The 21,153-nt window shown below is 38.4% G+C and overlaps 1 protein-coding gene across 12 annotated transcripts in view; it reads left to right on the forward strand.

Moving 5' to 3' along the window:
* The first annotated feature begins 761 nt into the window (after positions 1–761).
* The window catches only part of LOC146313147 (sodium bicarbonate cotransporter 3-like), a 53,778-nt gene continuing 33,386 nt past the window's right edge, over positions 762–21,153 (forward strand). For 11 of the 12 annotated variants that reach the window (XR_014772012.1, XM_084738453.1, XM_084738447.1 and 8 more), the window contains exons 1-2: positions 762–913; positions 18,596–18,677. Coding sequence is in view for 11 of the 12 variants with exons in the window: in XM_084738453.1 (XP_084594579.1) it covers positions 872–913; positions 18,596–18,677 (124 nt within the window). In the remaining variant the exon portion in view is untranslated. Of the gene's footprint in view, positions 914–8,218; positions 8,412–18,595; positions 18,678–21,153 lie in introns of those variants that run through there. The other variant, XM_084738448.1, reaches the window with a different exon arrangement.

Consider the following 21,153-nt stretch of genomic DNA (forward strand, 5'->3'; position numbering starts at 1 on the left):
CAATTTATCGATTAATTGATTAGTTGTCTGCTCCATAATTTGGTCCATGATTTTGCTGTAAGCCAAATTTAAGGCAGGAAAATAAAGACTAAACTAAACTGCAGTGCTGAATGAGCACTTGGATCTTTTCCTTGTTTATAACCTTGATACTTGACTAAGGCTGCAACTAATAATTGTTTAAAATGAACACAACCAACTCTATTTCTTCCCTTGTTGTGCCAAGTTCCCCCCAAAACTGCTAAAATATTATTTTCCTCCTTTTGCTGTGGTTCCTCTACGATCGACTCAAAGACCTATGTTGGTCCCCAGAACCCAGTTTGAAAACCGAAGCTGTACTGGATTGTTTTAAGTCTTGATTCACTCTATATTTGGCAGTCATATTCACATCCTCTTTGTTTATTAGGCCCAGTCATTTAAGCATATAAATTACAGAAGCTAGATCCATAAAACTTGGATCTAGCATTCAATTTAAAATACAGCTTTATTTGTTTTAAAAGTTCTCTTCTTAACTTATATTAGAAATGATGGAGGCACAAGTCGCCGCAGCAGGGTCAAAAAGGTTTAAAAAAAAAAAAAAAAAAAAAAAAAAAAACATCACAAAAAAGCCCGCTTGGGACTTTGAGTCGACAAGGAAATATACCCCGCCTCCAGCGTACGTTCTGTGATTTGATTGGTTTAGAACGTCCGGCATTGAAAGCGAATTGGCAATCAATCACTGTCAATCATTTTAGAGGCGTGGCCTTACCGCGTCGTTAGGGAAAGCACAGCCAGTCCTCACAGTTCAGACAAGTGTCACCCGGCCCGGTCTCCACTACACATCAACCGGCAGAAGAAAGAGCTAACGGTGTGCTGCAGACCGGCGGCAGGTGAAATGGACGAACCGTCGGAACAAATGAGACCTCTGCTGAGAACAGTGAGTACCCGTCGAACACAGTTATCCGTTGGCCCACCATTATATTTGCCTCGCTCTTTGTTCTGTTGTTGCCCCCTGTTTTGCCAAGCAGCCTAGGAAGTACGAGGGATGCTTGGGAGTCAGATTCGGTGAGGCTGCTATTGTTAGCCGGCTTCTACTTCTGACACGTGGCAGGGGTTCAAGTTTTGTTCAGGTGTCTCGTTAAAGTTAGCGAAAATGTTCATTCAATTAGATATTTTACAGACATTGGTTTTCCTGCCCAGTCTTTAGTCGTTAGGCTCATCTTCATCTGTTTTCAGTTAGTAACCGCGACTTGCTAGCGTTAATGAATTAGCCGGGCACGCGCAAAGTCAAGCCTGTTCAGTGACGTTGTTAACGTTAGTAACCGTTAGAAGTTAAACTGAAAGCCGTCCCATTAGCTTAAGCCTGGACTTACGTGTATACACCGACTAAAAAGTGCGTGTAATTAGCGTAACAGATGATAATCCTTTGGTGTTGCCCGAATAAGACTGTCACTAATTCATAATACCGGTCATTAATTAACGTTATAGCTTTGTACCGGCTGTGTAACGTTTACCCTTCACGTTCAACAGGTGAAGGGAAAACGTCCGTTACCTGATAATATGTCCTTGCTAGTCAATTGATACGATCTGCTGGTTACATTTGCATAACATCTCATTTGCATATCAAATAATCCTGAAATAGATCAGCTGTCTTGTGTGACATCTTCAAGTTAGAAAACGGTGCTAATTTTACTGTGAAAGTGTGTGCAAGGAAAAAAGGAAAAATAGACATGGACCTGGAAGACGCATTGTTTTGCATGCTGTCAGACAAGTGAGGCTACCATACTGTCATCAGTGTGATGCTCTAATGGAGTTGTGGGTGAGAGAGAAGTAGAGACCCACATCCTGTGTACTGGGTGTAACTTTACAGTCACAGATGGGATGATGAGCATCAAACACACAGCAGCGTGAACAAGCCCAAAAAAGAAACTGGTTGCAGTGCTAAGTTTAAAATGCACGCTGTCTGACATTAGTGCTGGTGTAGAGTTTTCCGCTACTAAGTTTGTATGTGCATGTGCCTAGGTATATACACTCACCAGCCACTTCATTAGGTACACTTTTACAATGTTAAGTGATCCAATGCAATAGTTATGCCATAAATTCTACTTTTGATTATAATGTTTGGTGTTGATTGACACTGTCAAAGAGGTATAAATACATGCTTATAAGAGCTGAACAGTTAATTGTCATTTGATCAAAATCACTGTATGGGCCACTGTAATTTTCAAATTGCTGGAGGATCAATGTTTGTGAAAGGCAAAATGCGTGTCAAAATACCATTTTAAATCAAATATTGTCACGCTGCAGTGATGTTCTTGCCTTCATATCATATTCCAGGGTTCAACATTAGTTTTTTCCACCTACCTAGTTGGACATGTGAAAAAAAAACCCTACCCCTAAAAAAAGCCCCTAACCCTAAAGTTAACTGCCATCTGTAAAATGTCAGAAAGTAATGTAAAATATCCATCCCAGTTTTTCCAAGTCCAAGGTCATGTCTTAAATGTCTCCTTCTGTCAGTAACCCAACGATATTCAGTTTAATATGATAAATAAACAAAGAAAACTGGGAAATTTCCATATTTGTGAGTCTGAAAACAGCTTTTCTGGCATTTTGCATGAAAAATAACTCAAATGATTAATCTTTTCAAAATAGTTTAATTATTTTTTTACCACTTGCCTGGTCAGTCAAGTGAGTTGCCAGATTTACTTGCCCAACATGGTATTTTACTTTCCCTGAGCGAGCAGGAAAGCCTTTTTTGAGCCCTCAATGTTAATTTATGGTTACTGCTGTGTGTGTGGAGTTCATGGCAGGACCACTCTCTCCGCAGAGGTAAAGCATTTTATGGTAAATGCGGCAGCAGTGTGGTCAATCCATGAATCTATTGCACAAATAGAATACTTCCTTAGTAACCAACTAACATAGAAACCACTAGCCAGTCAAAGACTTGGAACTGACAGCGCCGTTTGTGGAGGTCTCTGCAGAGTTTCATATTTCAACTGGAGGATGGAGCTATGTGTGGACCCTGTGCAGACTGTCTGCGGAGCTCCGCACTCACCGCACAGACACCTGCACCACAAACACCGGACACGCATAGTAACCATAAATTACATTTAATTCCACAGATATAGAAAACAACTTTATTTGGTAGAAATCCCTGAAAAAATCACACTCTAATCATTTCAATATATTTTTCAAAGAAAATGAGAATAATTATGTAAACATTATCTACCAACACAAATCATATCATGTCCCGTCAAAAACAATCATAATTAGATATTTTTTTGTTTGCAGTGGTGTTGAACTGCACTCCATTATATTGAGAGATGTTTATAATATTTTGGCCACCCCTATTACATACAGGGGAGGGGCACAATAATAAACATTTTTTCCATATAATGTACTCCTTCACAACACCACCACCACCACCCACTATGACCTTAATAATAAACATAAAGCACTGCCTTTCTAAAAGTGTTGCCAAAATAAGTGCAGCTAATGAAGTGGCTGGTGAGTGTACATGGGTGCATTATGAACATGTGAATGCATCTGAGGAAAACTGACCCCTGGCTGCCTAATGAAAAGGAGTTCCTGTACAACTGTGTACTTCTTCCCTGGCCATGGAAGTCAGTGCATTCACTGTGACATAGGACCATTAAGGCAGTAATTCAACTGCTAAATGCTTAATAATGGCCAAATTAACTGTTTTACACCTAAAACTGAAGCTCCCCAACAACACACCACTGTTGAGCTTTGAGCTGGACATTCAGTTAGTGTATGTATGCTTAAAAAACATGAGTCTGGTCTCAACAAGAAACTCTTATTTTCAAGCTTGCTGGTTGAACTGTGCTATTGTAAGTAGCCTTTAAAAATGTCACATTCAAAGTGAAAGATTGCTGTCATTGACCATACCAAGAGTCATACTAAGAATGGACATACCTTTACCACTGATGATCATTTCAGGCTGTGTTAGTGGCATTTTTCTCAAGATCTACTGAGAGGCTTTGACTTTATGTTTAAATGGCTGGTATTAGTGTTACCAGTGTTAGACATGAGTTATTAAAATATTCTAACTGAATAGTTTTAATGGACCTCTTTGGCTATGTTTTGCATGTTTAACATCAGTGATGAGTGTTTTGTGACCAAAGATAGGACCATTTGTATCACAGTCTTATGGATTGTCTGGTTTCAATTTATTGGAAGGATGGTTTAAAATTATTTTGTCCAACTCAGCCTTTGTATCAAAAAGTGAACAGCAAACATCTTAATTAATAGGCATATGTTTATTTCTTCTATTAGTATCCTTTGGGCTCTGTGCAGGCACTTTACCTGCGTGATATCACAGATGCTCAGTAGATGGCTTCCATTTTAATCACCTGCTGTAGAGTGCTTCTGTCCTGTCTTGGGCTATCCACATCCCATGCCAGTTTGAGCAGTTTTGACACAGTTTTGAACAGTTTAATGGACATGGCCTTGATCATTTTCGCTGCTTTGATAAGTCAATAAAATAACTATCATGACAGGCCTGACAAAAAGTTATCAAATGATAATGACATTCAAAGTTACAGACTGTAACTTTAAACCTGACTTAAATATGGACTACTGCGTTTCACTTTCTTTATGTTTGGTCCATGTGTCATATTTTGACAATAAATACACACTTTCTGTCATGAACACCCTGAACACTGTTCGACTTGCTTATACTAACTTGGGTCTACAGTATGAGCGTCTTTGAATTTTACTTCAGGTGTTTGTTAGCTTGCCAGGAGAAAAGGGATTTGCATGTCCTGCTGTTCCACGACTGAAAGATGGCTTTAGTCCAGCCAGTGTAGACTCTGTGACCTGGACTATTATTGGCTCAGTCAGCACTTATTGCCAGGGTTAGTGAGTGTTTTATGATGCATACTCACTGTATGACATTGTTTTGAATGGGTAATTACACAGAATGAGCCTCTATGCCTGTCTGATGGTGCTCTGTTCTGGTCAGCTACAGTATTATGATAATACGATAAAAATAATGAATTCCTACATCACCCAGCGATAGGCTTATCTGCGTACACAGCAGAGAACCTGTTTGTATATATTGTGTCCAGTCAACTCTCTATGAAAATTAAATATACTTTTAGAATGAAACACTACAACATGCTACAAGCTGTGAAGGGCTTTTCGGAGGGAATGTTTGAGTCCACTACATAAAATAGAAATCGACAGTTATGTGTACCAAAGAAATGTGTATCAAAGAAAGCTGTATTTCATTTAGAGAATTTTTGTCCATGTGATGGCACAGCAAGCATTTTATTGGGCTTTTATGCTGTTGATGGATAGGACAGCTGAAGTATTGAAAGAAAAGTGGGTGTCTGGGTGATATGCAGCAAAGGGCCACAGGTGGAAATCAAACCTACAGCCACTGAAGAGACTCGCAGCCTAGGTACATGGTGTGCATACTCTACCAACTGAGCCCCTATGCCACCTGCCACATATGTTTTCCAACTTTTTTGTGCTTCACATTCACACATCATTACTTTGGAGCTGCTCAGTAGAGCTCTAGCCTTATACTGTAGGGTCACGGCTTGGCTTGATTTAGTTTCCTATGTTAATAAGTGGTGTATAGGTAATAGAGATTGTCATTCATTTACAGTAACCACCCACATTTTCCTGACTTATGAATATAAAAGGAATAAAAGCAGATCAAATACTCAAAAACTGCACAGATCTAAACAGTGTCATGCCATTGTCTGGCATGTGTACAGAGAGGATTTGAAAGCTCATCCAGTTACAGGAAAACTTAGAAAACTCATCAGCCCCCTGCTTAGTGTGGTTTGAGTCTTGATGGTTGCCAATAATGGGAGCTTGGCTTTCCGTTGGGTGGTGATATAAACTTGGATGGATAATAGATCTAAGAAATTGAGAAGTTAATCTTTGTTCCATAAGCCTCTTTCTTGTGTGTAAACAGTGGGAGGTGCCAATCTTTGTGTCTTACATCAGGAGTGGAAATTATAGCATCTCTGACTGTATGTATGGATGGATATGTTTACACCTGAAGCAATTAGTTATGTAATTGATGGGGTGATTTACTTGAAAAATAATAATGCAGGTGTCAGTAACTTTTTTGAGAAAATATGTCAAGCAGTCTCTTGGTCCATCTTCTAAAATGTGAGATTTTTCTGCTTTTTCTATCTTCCATGGTAGTAAACTGAATATCTTTGAGTTTTGGACTACTGATAAGCAAATCAAGTACTTTGGTGTATTTCATTTATGGCTTCAAGAAATTTTGATGGGCATTTGTTCACGATTTTTCTTGACCAAAGACGTTCCTAAACTAAACAGTTCTGAAAATAAATTGTCAAATCATTGATAATAATATTAACAGTTATTATTATCATTGATAATAATTAATTATTGATAATAATTTGATGCAGCCCTCAATGTCATATGTGGATGTATAGTGGGATTAACTTGACACAAAAGAGCATTTTCATCTACAACATGGAAGCTTAATCATAACAGTATATGTTAAGGCACCAAAATGCTTTTTGTCAGCTGTTTGGAACAGCTATAATCACCTCTAATCTCAGACTGATCAGATAGCACGTTGTATGAACCAAATGTTTTCTAGCATAACCCGGACTGTCTTGAACACTGTTATTTGGTTTGCATTAGAAGTAATTTTATTGAAGAAGGCCCTAATTAGAGTTAGGAATTTATTTGCTCTGTTTAAAATATTAGTATTTTTGCTGTAAAAGGATGTGCTGCTCTGTTTCATATGTAGAGTGCTGTGGTTTTGATTAGTGTGGAGGGACAGTAATGCTTCTTGTTATCTGCTCTCATTGACATGACCTCTCTGTGGGTCAGACTCGTGACTCTGTACTCTGCTGTCTGACACGTTTTGCATAAATGATTTGCAGCAGTGTTTCTCATCTTTCTGATAAAACCCAAACTTATTCTTCACTTGCGCATTATGAATGTTTGGTGGTGCAACGCGGTACAATGTCACTTCAGTTCAGTGTGGTCTTTGGAGTAAATGAAGAGGAGACACAGGAGAGGTAGGAGGGAGTGCTTGTTTTGTGTGATTGTGGCAGCAGGTGTCTAGCGAGGGCAGTGCAAGCAGAGGTAGGAGAAAGAAAATGGAGGAAAGTTACAGTGGGAGTTCCCCGATGCCAAAAATGAAACAAAGCAAACAAAAACAAATAAATGCTTGCCTGGGGCAAAATCTGTAGACATATACTGTATTCTTAATGTTTGTTAAATTGTTTGACTAAGAACAGAAACAAAAGCTGAAAGAAGTCATTTATCATTGGGAAAATGCCAATACCTTTTCTACTAATTTTTGGTGTTTCATAGACCAAAGCTAGTTAAAGCTGCCAAATCCTCTGCAAATCCTTATTTTACTTACTTATTTTTAAGCCAGTTTTTTTTTTTCAAAAACATTTTGCTTGAAGGTAATGATTTTGCTGCATGATACTGGTGCATCTAGTCTTGCCTTTTGTTCAGTTTACTCTCAGGTTGTTGATTCAAATTGGTGTGATGCCTCTGCTCAGCCTTTAGATGTCACGCTTTCTATTTAATTCATTCACACTTTATATCCCTTATTACCAGTGGTATCTTAATTTTAGGTTTGGTTTCACCTTTGCCTTTATGGTTTTGTGGTTAGTCTACTTGGGATCGACTGTTGCTGTTATGACTACCATGTCCACAGGGTATATCTGGAACAGTCTGGGATCCAGAGCATCTCCTTCAGTTAAAAACTATTGACTGCTTAGGTTTCAGAAATGTTCTTTTTGCCCTACTCATGTAACAGTTCTTGTTGTGGACAGGAGACAGACGACCCACAGTAAAATCACAGGTTGTTGAATGACATGCCCAACCTTGATGAGGATTGTGAATGTCAAAGGCACAGAGGCATTTGGAATCATAATGAATACACAGCTATCTGTCCTTTTTCAATTCACCGCACCCTCTGAGGAATGCCGAGCCCCACACGTGTGCTTGTTTCTATTTATCTGTGTTGGGGGGGTGGTTCTTCATTTGTGACCTGAATACCTCAGCGGGTGAGCATTTGAATGTCCTCCAAATGCGTGTGTATGTCCTCCGTACGATGGTGTTTATGCGTGTGTTTTTTAGGCTCTTGGCTGGGCGAATGAAATATTCATGGTGGCATGGTGGGATTGGCTGCTGAGCAAAGAGCGGGCTGACAGGGTAGAGCAGAGCATGGTACGTTCTGAAGCTCCCTCTCTCTCTTCCTCTCTGTATAAAAAGATGAGCAGAGGAAGAGGGAACAGACGAGTGCGGCAGTGTCTCTGTTAGCGCTTTAGCTCACACACACTTTCTACAACAGAGATTTCCATCAGAAAGAAGGAACTGGCTTACGTCCGCGCTGCCTCAGCTTTGATGTTTTAGTCTAAATGGACGAACAGAGCGAAGGGGAGCATGTGCTCACGGTACGTCTGGTCCTGTGCGTACGTGTGTGTGTGTGTATGTGTTTGACTGTCATGGTGCACTCAAACAGGATCCAGTGGCTGTGTATGTGCAGCTTTATTGGTGTGTGTATTTATATTGGTTTTTCCTCTTGTGTTCCTGTATGGTAGAGTGGAGTATGTGCTAATGAATGGGGCAGGTGGTCTGTACATTTGGCCAGAAGGAAAAAAAAGGCAGAGGTGTTAGGATGAGGGGGGATAGGGTGAAAGAGAGGGTGAGAAGCCGTTGCCTTATCGGACATGGCTCTTGAAATGGAAACGTTTCCTTTCTACTTTTTAAACGCCTCAAGGAGCGGGACTGAGAGGAAACCGACACAGACAGTTATGGCTGCTTGAAGGAGTGGGACAAGGAGAACAGGAAGGAAGAGAGGAGAGAGATGACGAGTGTCAGGGAGAGGAGGATGAAAAATTGGTCTGCCAATGTAGCAGAATCCAAACAAGGTTCATGCTGTCAGTAGAGATGATGTTTCTTGACTGAAGTGAAATTAAATGAATTCCTTGTTTCCATTCAGTCTATCTTTAAGTATAACAATTACTATGCTCAGAGTAGGAGCAATAGACAAGGAGGGACTGTAAAAATCAAATGCAGATATAAAAAGAAAAATATTTGGGAGGTAGAGAGTGGATGGTTTCTATCTTTGTGTTTATGGCTGCAAAGTGTGTGCATGTTTGGAAGTATTGATTACATCCAGTGGATACTATGATTCATATCTGTTTGTTTTTCAACTGATATATCTTCCCAGCTTGTAAAATGTGTAAGATTAAACTACATCTTCACTTGGAAGACATTAGATACAGGACACAAGCTTCAGACTGTCTTCTTAGTTGTGCCCTGTTCAAATGAGGTGAGACCTCAGGAAGGTAACAGCAGAAGTCAGCAAAATAAAGCTGCCTGATCAGATTATATAATTATCTCTGTGTTTACATTTGTTACCCAGCACCTGCTAAGCACTGCTGATGCTTCTGCCTCCCTGAAAATACCAAAATAATATAGTGATATATTTAATACATGTACATATAATGTAACATACATTACTTCGTTACCAGCCATTTTGATTGTCTCAATTGTCTTGTCTCTGTTATCTTTGTTTTCAGACATCATTTAATTGGTTACATAATTTAACCTCAATTGGCAGTAAATATGTCAGTATTCTCATCCGTAATATGCGATTGTGCATTTGGCAGTGTGAGACAGAGAGATATTCACTAATCTCAAGGGACAGGTCTCTCACTATGTAACACATCTCTTACGTCAGTCTCTATCGATTGGACCGGGTCCCAGTAAAGCAAGGCTGGCAAGGAACCGAGATTAGAGGGAACCAGGCCTGTTGGCTTGTTTGGTGGCTGGTTGTTTCATTCACTGTCTGGTTGGCTGAAGAGGTGTTTGGCTGCTGTTTGGTTAATTTATTCCCACACAAACATACATCTAACAGAAGTGAGGTTAACCTACATGTCAATGAATAAGAAAATTAGGGCTGACCAGAATGCTTCAAAGTGTCTACCTTTGCTATCAAAAAGGATGTCCAAATTCATATAGTAGTATTGAATGATATGTTTGAAGAGAGGAAGGAGCTTTAAATGTTCGCAGGCACTTTCCATTGAAACCTCTAAGCCCCAAGTCTCTATTTTGTGGTGTTTATTTGACAAAATTGTGACAATGCAACATGTGATTGACCCACTACTATAGCAATTTCAACATACCTTATGTTTACAAGAAAACTCCATAGGGCACCTTTGACTGATTTACTGAGCAAATAAACATACACTGACGGCGTGTTTGTGTACAGAATGACGTTGAACCTTAATGTCATATTTGCGAAATCCTTGTAGAAATTTTAATTCAAACAGTGTTTTCCTTGCTATTGTGGGAATACATGGTAAGCCTTGTGTTAACTCTTAAAGCTTCATGTGAACTGTAAATCTGCATAACCCCCCAACACATTTGATCACCTAAACTGCTGTAAAAGCCAGAGAAAATCCTCAGATGCATACACACATACAGTATTTTTTTTGTACAAGCTTTTTGTCTTTTGTTGATACATCAGGTAAACTTTAGTAGATATTGGAACATTTATGTTCATATTTTTTAAGTTATGTTTCTATGATATTTTCCCTTTTATACTATCTAAAAAGCACACAATGGGTTTGTCAGTCTTTAGTAGCAGCTTTATTAATTATTGAGCGAGTCTTTCTCTCTGATGAGCACTCATCGACCAGTGTATTAGCAATCTGAATTCAACATGTCATGCAGCTGGCTGACGGTTTTAAAACTGCAGCAGATCAATGTCATGTTGTTTTGGAGTTACAGATATTTTTGATATTAGTGATTTTTTTTTTTCACCCACAGATATTATTGTTTGGAAACGGCGTTCCCACAAGGCACCAATATGAGAAAGGATAGAGGATGAGGGGACAGGATGGAAAAACAGAAGTGAAAAAGAGTGGAACTTTTTTATGGTTCTGTTGTGTTGGCACTTGGCAGGTTGCCTGCTTTTGTTGCCCACTTCCCTTTCATCGTCATTTGAAACTCACTCTTTATTAGGGCTAGGCAATATATCGATATTATATCATATTGTGACTAGATATTGTGATTAGGACTGCAGCTATCGATTCTTTTAGTAATCAAGTAATCTATCGATTATTCTGGCGATTAATCGAGTAATTGGATAAGAAGTATTGCACGCTCTTCTATTTTTTTCTACATTACTTTTGCTTTATTTAAGTGGAACGGTAATATACAAAAGAGAAAATAAGACAGGTCTTTTAGATGAACAACTATAAATTGCTAAAGTAAAAACATTTGCTGAAACAGAGTGCACCAGAATGCTTTGTTTACATGTTACAATCATTAGATTTTTCTTCTGGAGCAGGATGCCCCCAGACCCCCTACAAGGAATTGGTTTACCAACATGTTACCCTTTTCTCCTCTTATGTGTTTGAAGGTCTGTGTTTAGTAATTAAAAAATACCAATAAGAGTACCATTAAAGTACATTAAAGACAATAAAAATGTTGATTTTTCAAAGAAGGAAATAATTACATGCCAGATTTTTACTTGTTATTAAGTATTTTTACATTGTGGTATTAGTGCTTTTACTTAAGTAAGTGATCTGAGTACTTTTTCCATCACAACAGTTCAGTGATCAGTGTTTCAGTGACTCCCTGTGGATCAGTGAATACAGTGTTTTATTTATGGCGGCTTGCCACATTAAAAACATCGGCAAAATGACGTGATTTTCCATTCCATGCAATTGGTTAGTGATAAATCTGCCCTCCCCCCGCCTCACCTGTTTGCTCTGAGTAGATCTGACAGTTTCTGACAGAAAAACACAGACTCTCTCCTGTTATATGTACAGTTGTTTAATCTTGTAAGTGCATGTGGTTGGTGTCAATGTCATTCACCAACATGTCAGTTTTGACTGTTTTAATGAACTCCATCATTAACAACAAGTTTCCTCCACATGCAGTTTCTCTGCTGCTGTGAAAACTGAATCGTGGATGAATTTATATGTGGGGGAAAAACCCAAAACGCGAGTTGGGTTTTTGGGGTGACGTTATAAAACATCCTGCTGATGAAGAAAGTCAACAAATCAGACACAGACGGGCTAAGAGAAACGCACTGACCTCCTCTGTGTCTGCCATGTGATCACAGATTACATCAAAAGGTCAGAGCTTATCAATGCTCTCGTTGTTGATAATTCAATTCAACAGTTTAATACAGAATTTCAGTACCTACGTGCGAAATACAGTGCTCTGTACAGCTGTTCGGATTTAAACGAGGTCTTGATGCAAATAATTTGCTGTAATCAAATTACTTGAGTTACTCAAGGAATCGTTTCAGCCCTAATCATTATAGCTTTTTGGATATCATTATATCGTGATATGGCATAAGTTATCATGGTTGTCTTTTCCTGGTTTTAAAGGCTGCATTACAGTAAAGTGATGTAATTTTCTGAACTTAAACAGACTGTTCTGTTTTCTTATTTGACTTTACCCACATTATACCACATTACTGAACATAATTTACCAAAATATATCCCTATAATATTGTCACAATATCGAGGTATTTGGTCAAAAATATTGTGATGTTTATTCTTTTTATCCCGCTTCCATCCCATGGAATGCAAAACATTTTATCAGTCACAACCTACATGATCAATAATTATTATTGACCATTATGAAACTTAACTATGGTGATAGTTTTTTTTTTTTTTTAGCTATATCACCCAGACCCACCCTCTACTTGTTCACATTTGTTCCCTCTCAAGTGTACTGAACAAAGCCAGGCAGTGCTTATCATACACCAGACTCCATGCATGCTTTCAGTTCTTCTGAACTCAGAGTGGGAGTGACGTTATGTTCCCTGGTGACATCGAGGGGCTTCTGATCAAAATTCCCTACCCTGCTAGACATCTGTTTTGTCAGTGGAGGGGTTGGAGGAGAGTGTCGTGGATCCCATGAGTAATGTTTCTGTCGTGTGGCTGCACACATGTCTCACTGGACACTGACAGGCCAGAAAACACTGTGCTTGCTTACATTCATGTCTACAGAGTTCTCTGCATTAAGTTCATGTCATGGTTTCTTAATTCCATGTTTTTATTTCAATATCTTGATCACTAGTTGGCATGTATTGTATAGTTTGTTCTGTACTCTTTCATTGATCCAGATCTACTCAGATGATTTGACCTGTAGGTTTGCTTATGACTCATTAATTGCAGACAGGCGTTTGCATATTTAAACATATCATTCAATCATAGTGGTCACCACTAGACACAAATGTTCTGTCTGGATCAACAGAGGAAAGAAAAACAGTGCTAGGCAAAACATATGTAGTTTGGCTTTCTTCACTTGTAGATTCAGTCAGACACACATCTGCCTTCTGTCATCAGTCCTCTACTGATGTCACTATATGGTAGCTTTTTGTACTCAGCTGGTAATTCTTCTGCCCTCCAAACCCTCCCCACTGGCACTGCCACTGTAGCCCAACCCCAGCTGTGCTTTGTGGGCATAATGGCTCTCCCTGGCCTGGGGACTGTGGATGATAGACTAGGGGTTTATTTTGGACAAAGCTATGTGACACGTTGCATCATGTGTTCTTAAATTGTACCAAGCAATGTGGGGTCGAGGGCACAACAGACTTCAACATGTGCACACAGGCATGACGACAGCATGCATAGAATACATCAGAATGGATGTTTGTATGTAAACAGTGATATTAACAGATTTGTTGGAGTGGTATTTTAAGAAGCTTAAGAATAAGGAGCAGGAATAATGTTCATGTGCCCTGCTTCATGTGCCCTGCTTGTAAACATTGGTTCATGTGATTCCTGCAAAATGGAAAATTAGAACAGTGGCCAGTAGCCAAACACTGTTCAAAAACTTACCGTATTAATTGATTTGTTTCAGAGGTCTTGTTCCATTACACATCGGAGGACATTAATCTTACTTTACCCTGAAATCACTTTTTTTACATGTACAGTTAAAAGGTTGTTAAAATTAAAAGTAATTACATCACACTGCAATTAGGTATGTGCTGAGCCGATACTTAGCATTGACATCGGTGTGACACTAGCCAAAATCATTGGATTGGATATTGGAAAAGAAGATAAATTAATATCCAATATGCTCCATTGGCCTAAACTATCACATTATCACATAAATGCTTAGACTAAACTCTGAGTGACATGCTGCAGAGAGAAAAGTGTCAAAAGTAACATGGATGCAATTTATTTTAATTGCTGCCAAAAGTCCTGTATGTGAAAAGATTTTTATACAAAGAAGAAGCTGTATTGCATAACTAAGTTGTGTTCTATTTATTTCTTCCTTCATGGGAGAATATTTGTGTAAAATTTGAGCAAGATCATTTTTAGATGACTAGATGAAGCTAAATGCATCCATACAAATGTATCATTTGTGGCTTAGTTTTTGAAGAGAAAAGGTATCAGGTTGATATCAGTATTGGCAGATAAGGTTGCGGACATTAGGGGTTGACGTAAAAACACCTCAAAGGGAGGAGGCACGTAATTGTACATTTTTTTTAGTAGTCCAGAGTTTTGAAACAGTTTTCAAGTTCGGTTTCTTATGTGAAGAGTGTTAATTTAAATGCTCACATTGTGCTTGGTGCATTTTTCATGGACTCTTTTAATCTGGCCTAAAACCTTACTGTATTATTCACCTTTTTCCTGTGGTTTAGTGTTAAAAAAGAAAACAAAAATCACAATAAATTGTAATATCGAATCGCAAAACCTACAGAACTACAATAATTCCCGGCCCTATTGGACATGAAAAAGTGGGATCAAGCCGTCACTAACTGCAATCAAGAAATGAAATACAGATGTGTCAGACAATGAACTTCGGTATATAACAGCTAAACATGTGTTAGGTCTGAAACCCAAGATAGTATCCAGTGCCCATGCCATCACAAATGACCACGAGAACAGTCCAGATTTATTTACCCTTGGTCAGTTTTACTCGCCCTTGGTTTGTACTGTGGGGTGGAGGGCAGTGGGGGACACCAGTTACTAGAGATAGATTTATTTCTTACTGCTCTTCTTCTGCTCTGCAGCTGAATTATTACCGCTCCTCATCAAGGCACTGTCAGAGAGCACCATGGCTCATTATCATGCAAATCCACCAGCAACTGAGACACACACACTCACAGGCTTGCAAGTGCACACACAAATACAATCACAGATGGCATCATTCGTCGTAGGTGGGGTTCTTCTAACAGGAGGATGATTATGTTAATATATGTGGAAATCTGAATGTCATTGACGACATATATTCAAATTAGTAAGCCAGTAATGAAACAGGGAGAGAAGGGGACAGACAAAGTATGTGTGCTTTCCATCAGAATGAAACTTCACAATTGGTCAGTCAGGTGACTGGCATGTTTGGGCTAGGACGCACGAGGCACTGATATCATCCACGTATCGCATATCCTTCTAGCATGTGGCTATAATCGTCACCTTTTGTTTCCACGCTCTCCTGCTTGGCAGCAGTGCTTCTCTGTGATTGGCTGAAGGGATTGAAAGGATCCTCCAATTGGGGATTATGTTGCCTCAAAGTGTTTGTACACGAGACTGGAGAACAGCACATTTGTAGTTGTTGAAAGGCAGTGTCTGATCATTTTATATGGTCTATGTAAAAGACTGAATGTGAGATATTTAAAGATTCATAGAAGTGTATAACTTTGATCATTTTGGGCTCAGTTGAAATATACAGAAATTAATTTTTAGTTTCATAAACTGTATTCTGGAAACGGTCCCACCCTGTTATTAAAACATAAGCTGTCAAAAAAGTTTAAGAAACTTTAAGATATGTAAGGATCCCTACTATCACTTGTAACTGTCACAAACTTATTATTATATACCACTTGTTCAGCTCGTTCTTATCAGCCTGGCAGTCAGAGCCAGCATTAGCTTGCTGCCACCCTGTGGTATTTATACACCCTATATGTGAATGTGTGTCTAAAATAAGCTTTTCCTTCCTGGTCAGAATACATCATGCCCAAACACACACTGATCATGGAGCCAAGCTGGCATGACTTCTATTGATTCTATCTGTGTGGTCTCTCCGTGTGGTCTTTTAGTGAACAGCTGGAGGTATTATGGTTATTAGAGGTGTGAAATTCAAATTTCTCACAGATATGGATCTGCAGTTTGTCACAGGTGTATTGATTGAAGTCATTTGTCATGCCAGCTTTACTTAATGTAAGTGTATGTTTTTGTTTGTAATGATTCAAAGGATCCTAGTTTTCTCATTATTTTTGAGGTTGTACCCTGTAATAACTTTGGTATCAGTTGCTGTATTCTGGTGGTACTAGACCCAGGGACTTCTCCTAGCACGTGTAGATCCGTTTTGGCCTCACATGCCACTGTAATTGGAGACACTGCCTTTATGGCTGCCTTAGATGTTCTGGCACTTGCAAGCAGGGAGTCTGGAGACCACTAATAACAAGGTTAGTAATTGGACCAAACTGGGTTTGGGTTAAGGAGGTTTATGGTTTTTGTCAGTGTGTTTGTGTATGTCTCTGTCTTACACTTCTGTCTTTGTGAGAACCAGTTTTGAGTATAAAACAGAAAAAAACAAACAAACCCCCCCCCCAAAAAACAAAAAACCTGCACACAGTGCTGGTAAAAAAGTTCCTGAACACTGTCTGATTTTGCTGAAAGCCCAATTTTAGGCAGGAAAATAAAGACTAAACTGAAGTCTTGAATGAGCAAGAGCTGTAATGGAGGACTAAAGAAACTAGAAAATATTCACATTTAAGGAGCTGGATTCAGATAATTTTGACTTTATTTCTTAAAAAAAAAATACACAAACAGATTAATTGATAATCAGAGTGTTTAATTTAATTACTGATTTATAATTTATTAATCATTGCAGCTCTAGTTGATACCATTGAATGTTAGTATTGTATTGACTACAATCATTTGTTATTGAAAAAACTGAAGTATTGATACTATTGACAGCCTTACTGCTGATGGAGTTTGTGGTTCGGGGCTGGAGATGAGCATCCTCACAGGTATAGCAATTGTATGTGAGTGTTTGGTTGCTGTAATAACTCTTTCAAGGTAGTATAGTTTGATAAAGAATTTTAATAATATGTACCCTTGCTGCCTTGTATCCTGACAGCTTTATGTTTCTTCTAATTGGGTCTCTCGATCTTTCAGGACATGTTTTCATGACATTGATATCAGACTAATTATTTCCATTAGGGTCATAACCTCTCTTTTAATGAGTCTAGCCAGCCTCTTCACGTTTCTATGAAACTCAACCTTTATCACATGCACCATAACAATGAATGTATTTTGTAAAACAGTCTAATTAGCTCATGTAAAATAGCACATAGAAACCCTCGTGAAGTGATGATACTTGGCTGCATAGGTTGTAGATAATCTATGCTTTTATCATTAAGATCATATTCTGAGTATGTCATTTTGTTCTGGGCGACCTGTCAACCACGACAGAAGTATTCTAATCATGAAGCACACTTAATTGTACTTTCATCCATCTCATGATCTGAGCTGTTTCTCATGACTACCATGTTTAAGCAGTGTGGAAATATTGGTGTGGGCCATGTGCAAAACAAAAGCACTTTGTGTGCTTTACTCCCACTCTTAAATCCAGAGTAATGGAGTTATTTGGTATGGACTAAAATATACAAAGAAAAAACAAACAGGAGTCCTGTCCCTACACACCTGTTCACCAAAACTACAGGTGATTAACAAATATGGAGTGGAGGAGGAAATTGAAGGGTCTTCATGCTGTGTTCCCACCAGTCTAATCACAGCCAAGCCAATCTTTGCCAAGCTACTGCTTAGTGCCAAAGCTGTAGCAGTCTGATAAAGTCAGGGTCCTTTTCTCTGCCTGTCTCTCTGCCTATCAGTTCCTTACATTCTTCTGCTATGTACTGACTCACTACATGCCTGCCTCAGCAACAGATCCTATGTCAGCCATTCCTGTTGCAACAGGTAATGGCCTATTATGTTGCAATGACAGTCCTCTTGAGTTCTGAAAAGTTGGATTATAGTTGAATTTAAATATATTTTCAGTGGTGTTGTCAAAAAATAGCTTCATCAATACATATTGATTCTGAATATTTACATTAAATGGTTTCACTACTCATTTTCTGCAATATCGATACACTGTTACCAACTGTGCCTCATTGCTCTCTCTTGAGCGAATTGACATTGTTAACTTCACTCAATTTATAAGATTAATTAATTTGATCATTTATTTACTTTTAATGGCCTGATCTAATAAGAAAAAAACAGTGCTTCTTTTTGTCCTGTTACAGCCATGTTGTATTTCTCTTTAATAAAAATCAAAAATTTTTGCCATTATTCATAGGTCAGGTTTTCCCTGTGGTACTGAAAATGGTGTTGAATATTTCTGACATTGTGATGACACTTCTTATTGAGTGTTTGACTGGCATGCTATAAAAATAACACACAGAGCAGACAGGCTATGTGTTTTCTTTCCTTGTATTTCTCGTCCACTGATTCTCCCTAAGACTAAGGCTAAAGATGGAGCTGCTTTTAGTGTCCAGTGTAAATTTCTATAAACCAGTAAAATAATCAAGGTGAAACTTGGAATTAAAATGTTCATACTGTATCTTTTCCTCTCCCATCCTGTTTGTTTTCAGGGTCTAGATGAGGAGGCAATAGTTGACCATGGGAAGACCAGCTTCACCACTCACACAAACTATGAAAAGGAAGATTTGGAAAGTAAGTCTAAAGCCACCCAGACTGAAAGATGTTTCCTGTGACTGTGTGATTTTTTAAGGAATGGAGGGGTAGGTTCCTAAACCAGCACACATTAAGTGGAAACTCTTGCTAGTCAGACAGATTTTATAGTATTTTGCTTGATTTCTGTTAAACATAAGGACGCAAAATAAATATCAGGGTCAGTGCATTATTGGTCGATATTGGCCCATCCAGCTGTATCAGTCTACATAGGTATTGACATATTTTAGCCACTAAATATTGGCTCTACCAATATCTGAGTTGACTGATTGTCAAAGCATTTAATTTGAAATCGTGTATATTTCTGAAGTGTTTTTGATAGTCTTTACTCAAAACCACAGGCAATATGAACTTGTTTTTAAAATACAAAAATGTTAAATTATTTTCATTCCTTCGAAGTCACAGCAGGGTAAACACTGCTGTTGCAAATAGCACCACACTCATACCAATCCCTCCTAAACAATGGTGGATGGTAACTAATTGGACTGAGGCAAGAGGGACATTAAGAAGCAGTAAATACTACATATCTAAATGTAAAATTAAAATAATGTGCTGTACATGACATTGAAGTAATGATTGTAAGTAACATTGTATGTATGTAACAAAGTTGTAAAGTAATTATTCTTACTGAAATATATAATGCACACAGTAAACTACACAGCTTAAGAAGGAACACAAAATTAGCACAGTAACTTAATACAAATAACCCCAAAGTGTTTATGTAAAGGAACAATGGTTAAACTAGCAGCCTAAAACAGAAACAAGAATTTGTTACGTTTAGAAAGTGAGCTCAAGAAAAGATTAAATCGAAGGCAATTGGACTTGTTTATATGTCGTTGAAGACGTTTCGCCTCTCATCCAAGAAGCTCACCAGTTCATGCCTGTCAGACTAGTCTGTGCTAGTGAGGGATATCTGATGAATGTAAAACATGTTTGTAAAGTAATTTAAAGAACTGTAATGGCACTATAAAGTACTTGTATCAGTACTCCGTATTGCCAAGTACCCAAATGTAAGTACTTGTACTCTATCTGTAAAAAACTGGTTTTGGTGCATGCATGTGTTGGGTATTTCTCCCTCTGTCCTCAAGCTCACTACTTCTTTCTTTATATGGGTCCATCACACTTCATGTCCTCCATCCTCCATTCAGTAACATCTCATTCTCTCCCTTTGTGACACACATGAGCTCTCTGCTTTTTGTCCAGCGAAGCTGTCATGTTTTTTCTCTCCTTCCTCTTTCATCTCGTGCGTCTTTTCACTCTCTTCCTCTTTCCATCTTTCTCCATCTCCATTTCTCTCCATCTGCTCATGTGTATGTTGCTTATGCCTCTGACTGCTGCATCTTGATTTTATTTCTCCTGGGTTCCCTCTCAAATCAAAACGAGATGACTCATCTGTGAAAAATGAGTATTGGCAGAGAATGTAGGGTGAAAATAGGGCGTTTACATCTCAGAACAGGTTTCCTGTGTGGCAGTAACAATAACTAGGGGAAGTGGATAAAACATTGGAGGGGAAACAGGGGTGAAAAAGTTAAATGTTGTACTCTGGTTTCCTTCAAGTAGGTTATCTAGAGCACTCAGACGAAATGGAAAGAAGTTCTTTGTCTTCTGTCTCAAATGTTTGTATTTTACTTCAGTTGTAAATGACTGGGACTGTGATACTGTTCTTGTAGGCTTAAAGCCCACTACAAGGAACATTCATATTTTATTAATTTTGGAGGCCACAATAACCACAAAATATAATGTCAAAAATAAAATTATCTAAAGAAAAAGCTCCTTCTGCTTCTTTATAACTGCCTTATGTAGTACTCATTGTGACTTTGCTTGGGAAAATGTAAGCACAGGGTCAATTAATTTAATTTTAAGGAGAATCAAACCTGGTAGCAGCCATTAAGAACAACTATACAGAAATAGCCCATCTTCTTGCAGATTGTCTTGTTAACTTATATCGGTCAGTTAAAAACTCTTTGTAGTAGCAATGTCAGTTTAACAATCCAGCCTATATTTTCATTAAATTTCTTGGATTTGGGAATTGACTTTAAACCATTGCATTTCAAATTTGTATTTATATTATTGTTGTCCTTCTGGGAAGAATCTGACGTAGTGCTTGTTTAGTTGGTCTACTAGCTTGAACAGACTAACAGGCTAAAAATCGATGGGAGACTCCAAGTAATACGTTTTCCAGGAAAAAATTGTTAAAATGTGTCCTTCAGATTTGATCATGTTTACAAATGGAACCTGTTGAAGATATTGTATATTGAACCTTTTGTCTGGACTGGGAACAAGCCATATGATGTGAGCCCACAATGATAGAAAATGTAGAAGTTAAGGAGATTTGGATTTGGATTCATTGGATTTATGTGGAATGAACAGGATCAGAATCTGGCCCGATGGCAGCAAGAACAACAACTTTACCTCAAATAACATTAATAACAGTTTTTATACTAACACTGATGTTACT

The sequence above is a fragment of the Lutjanus erythropterus genome, chromosome 16 (genome assembly GCF_056507025.1).
Source record: "Lutjanus erythropterus isolate fLutEry1 chromosome 16, fLutEry1.hap2, whole genome shotgun sequence".
In the NCBI taxonomy this organism is placed as follows: domain Eukaryota; kingdom Metazoa; phylum Chordata; class Actinopteri; order Lutjaniformes; family Lutjanidae; genus Lutjanus; species Lutjanus erythropterus.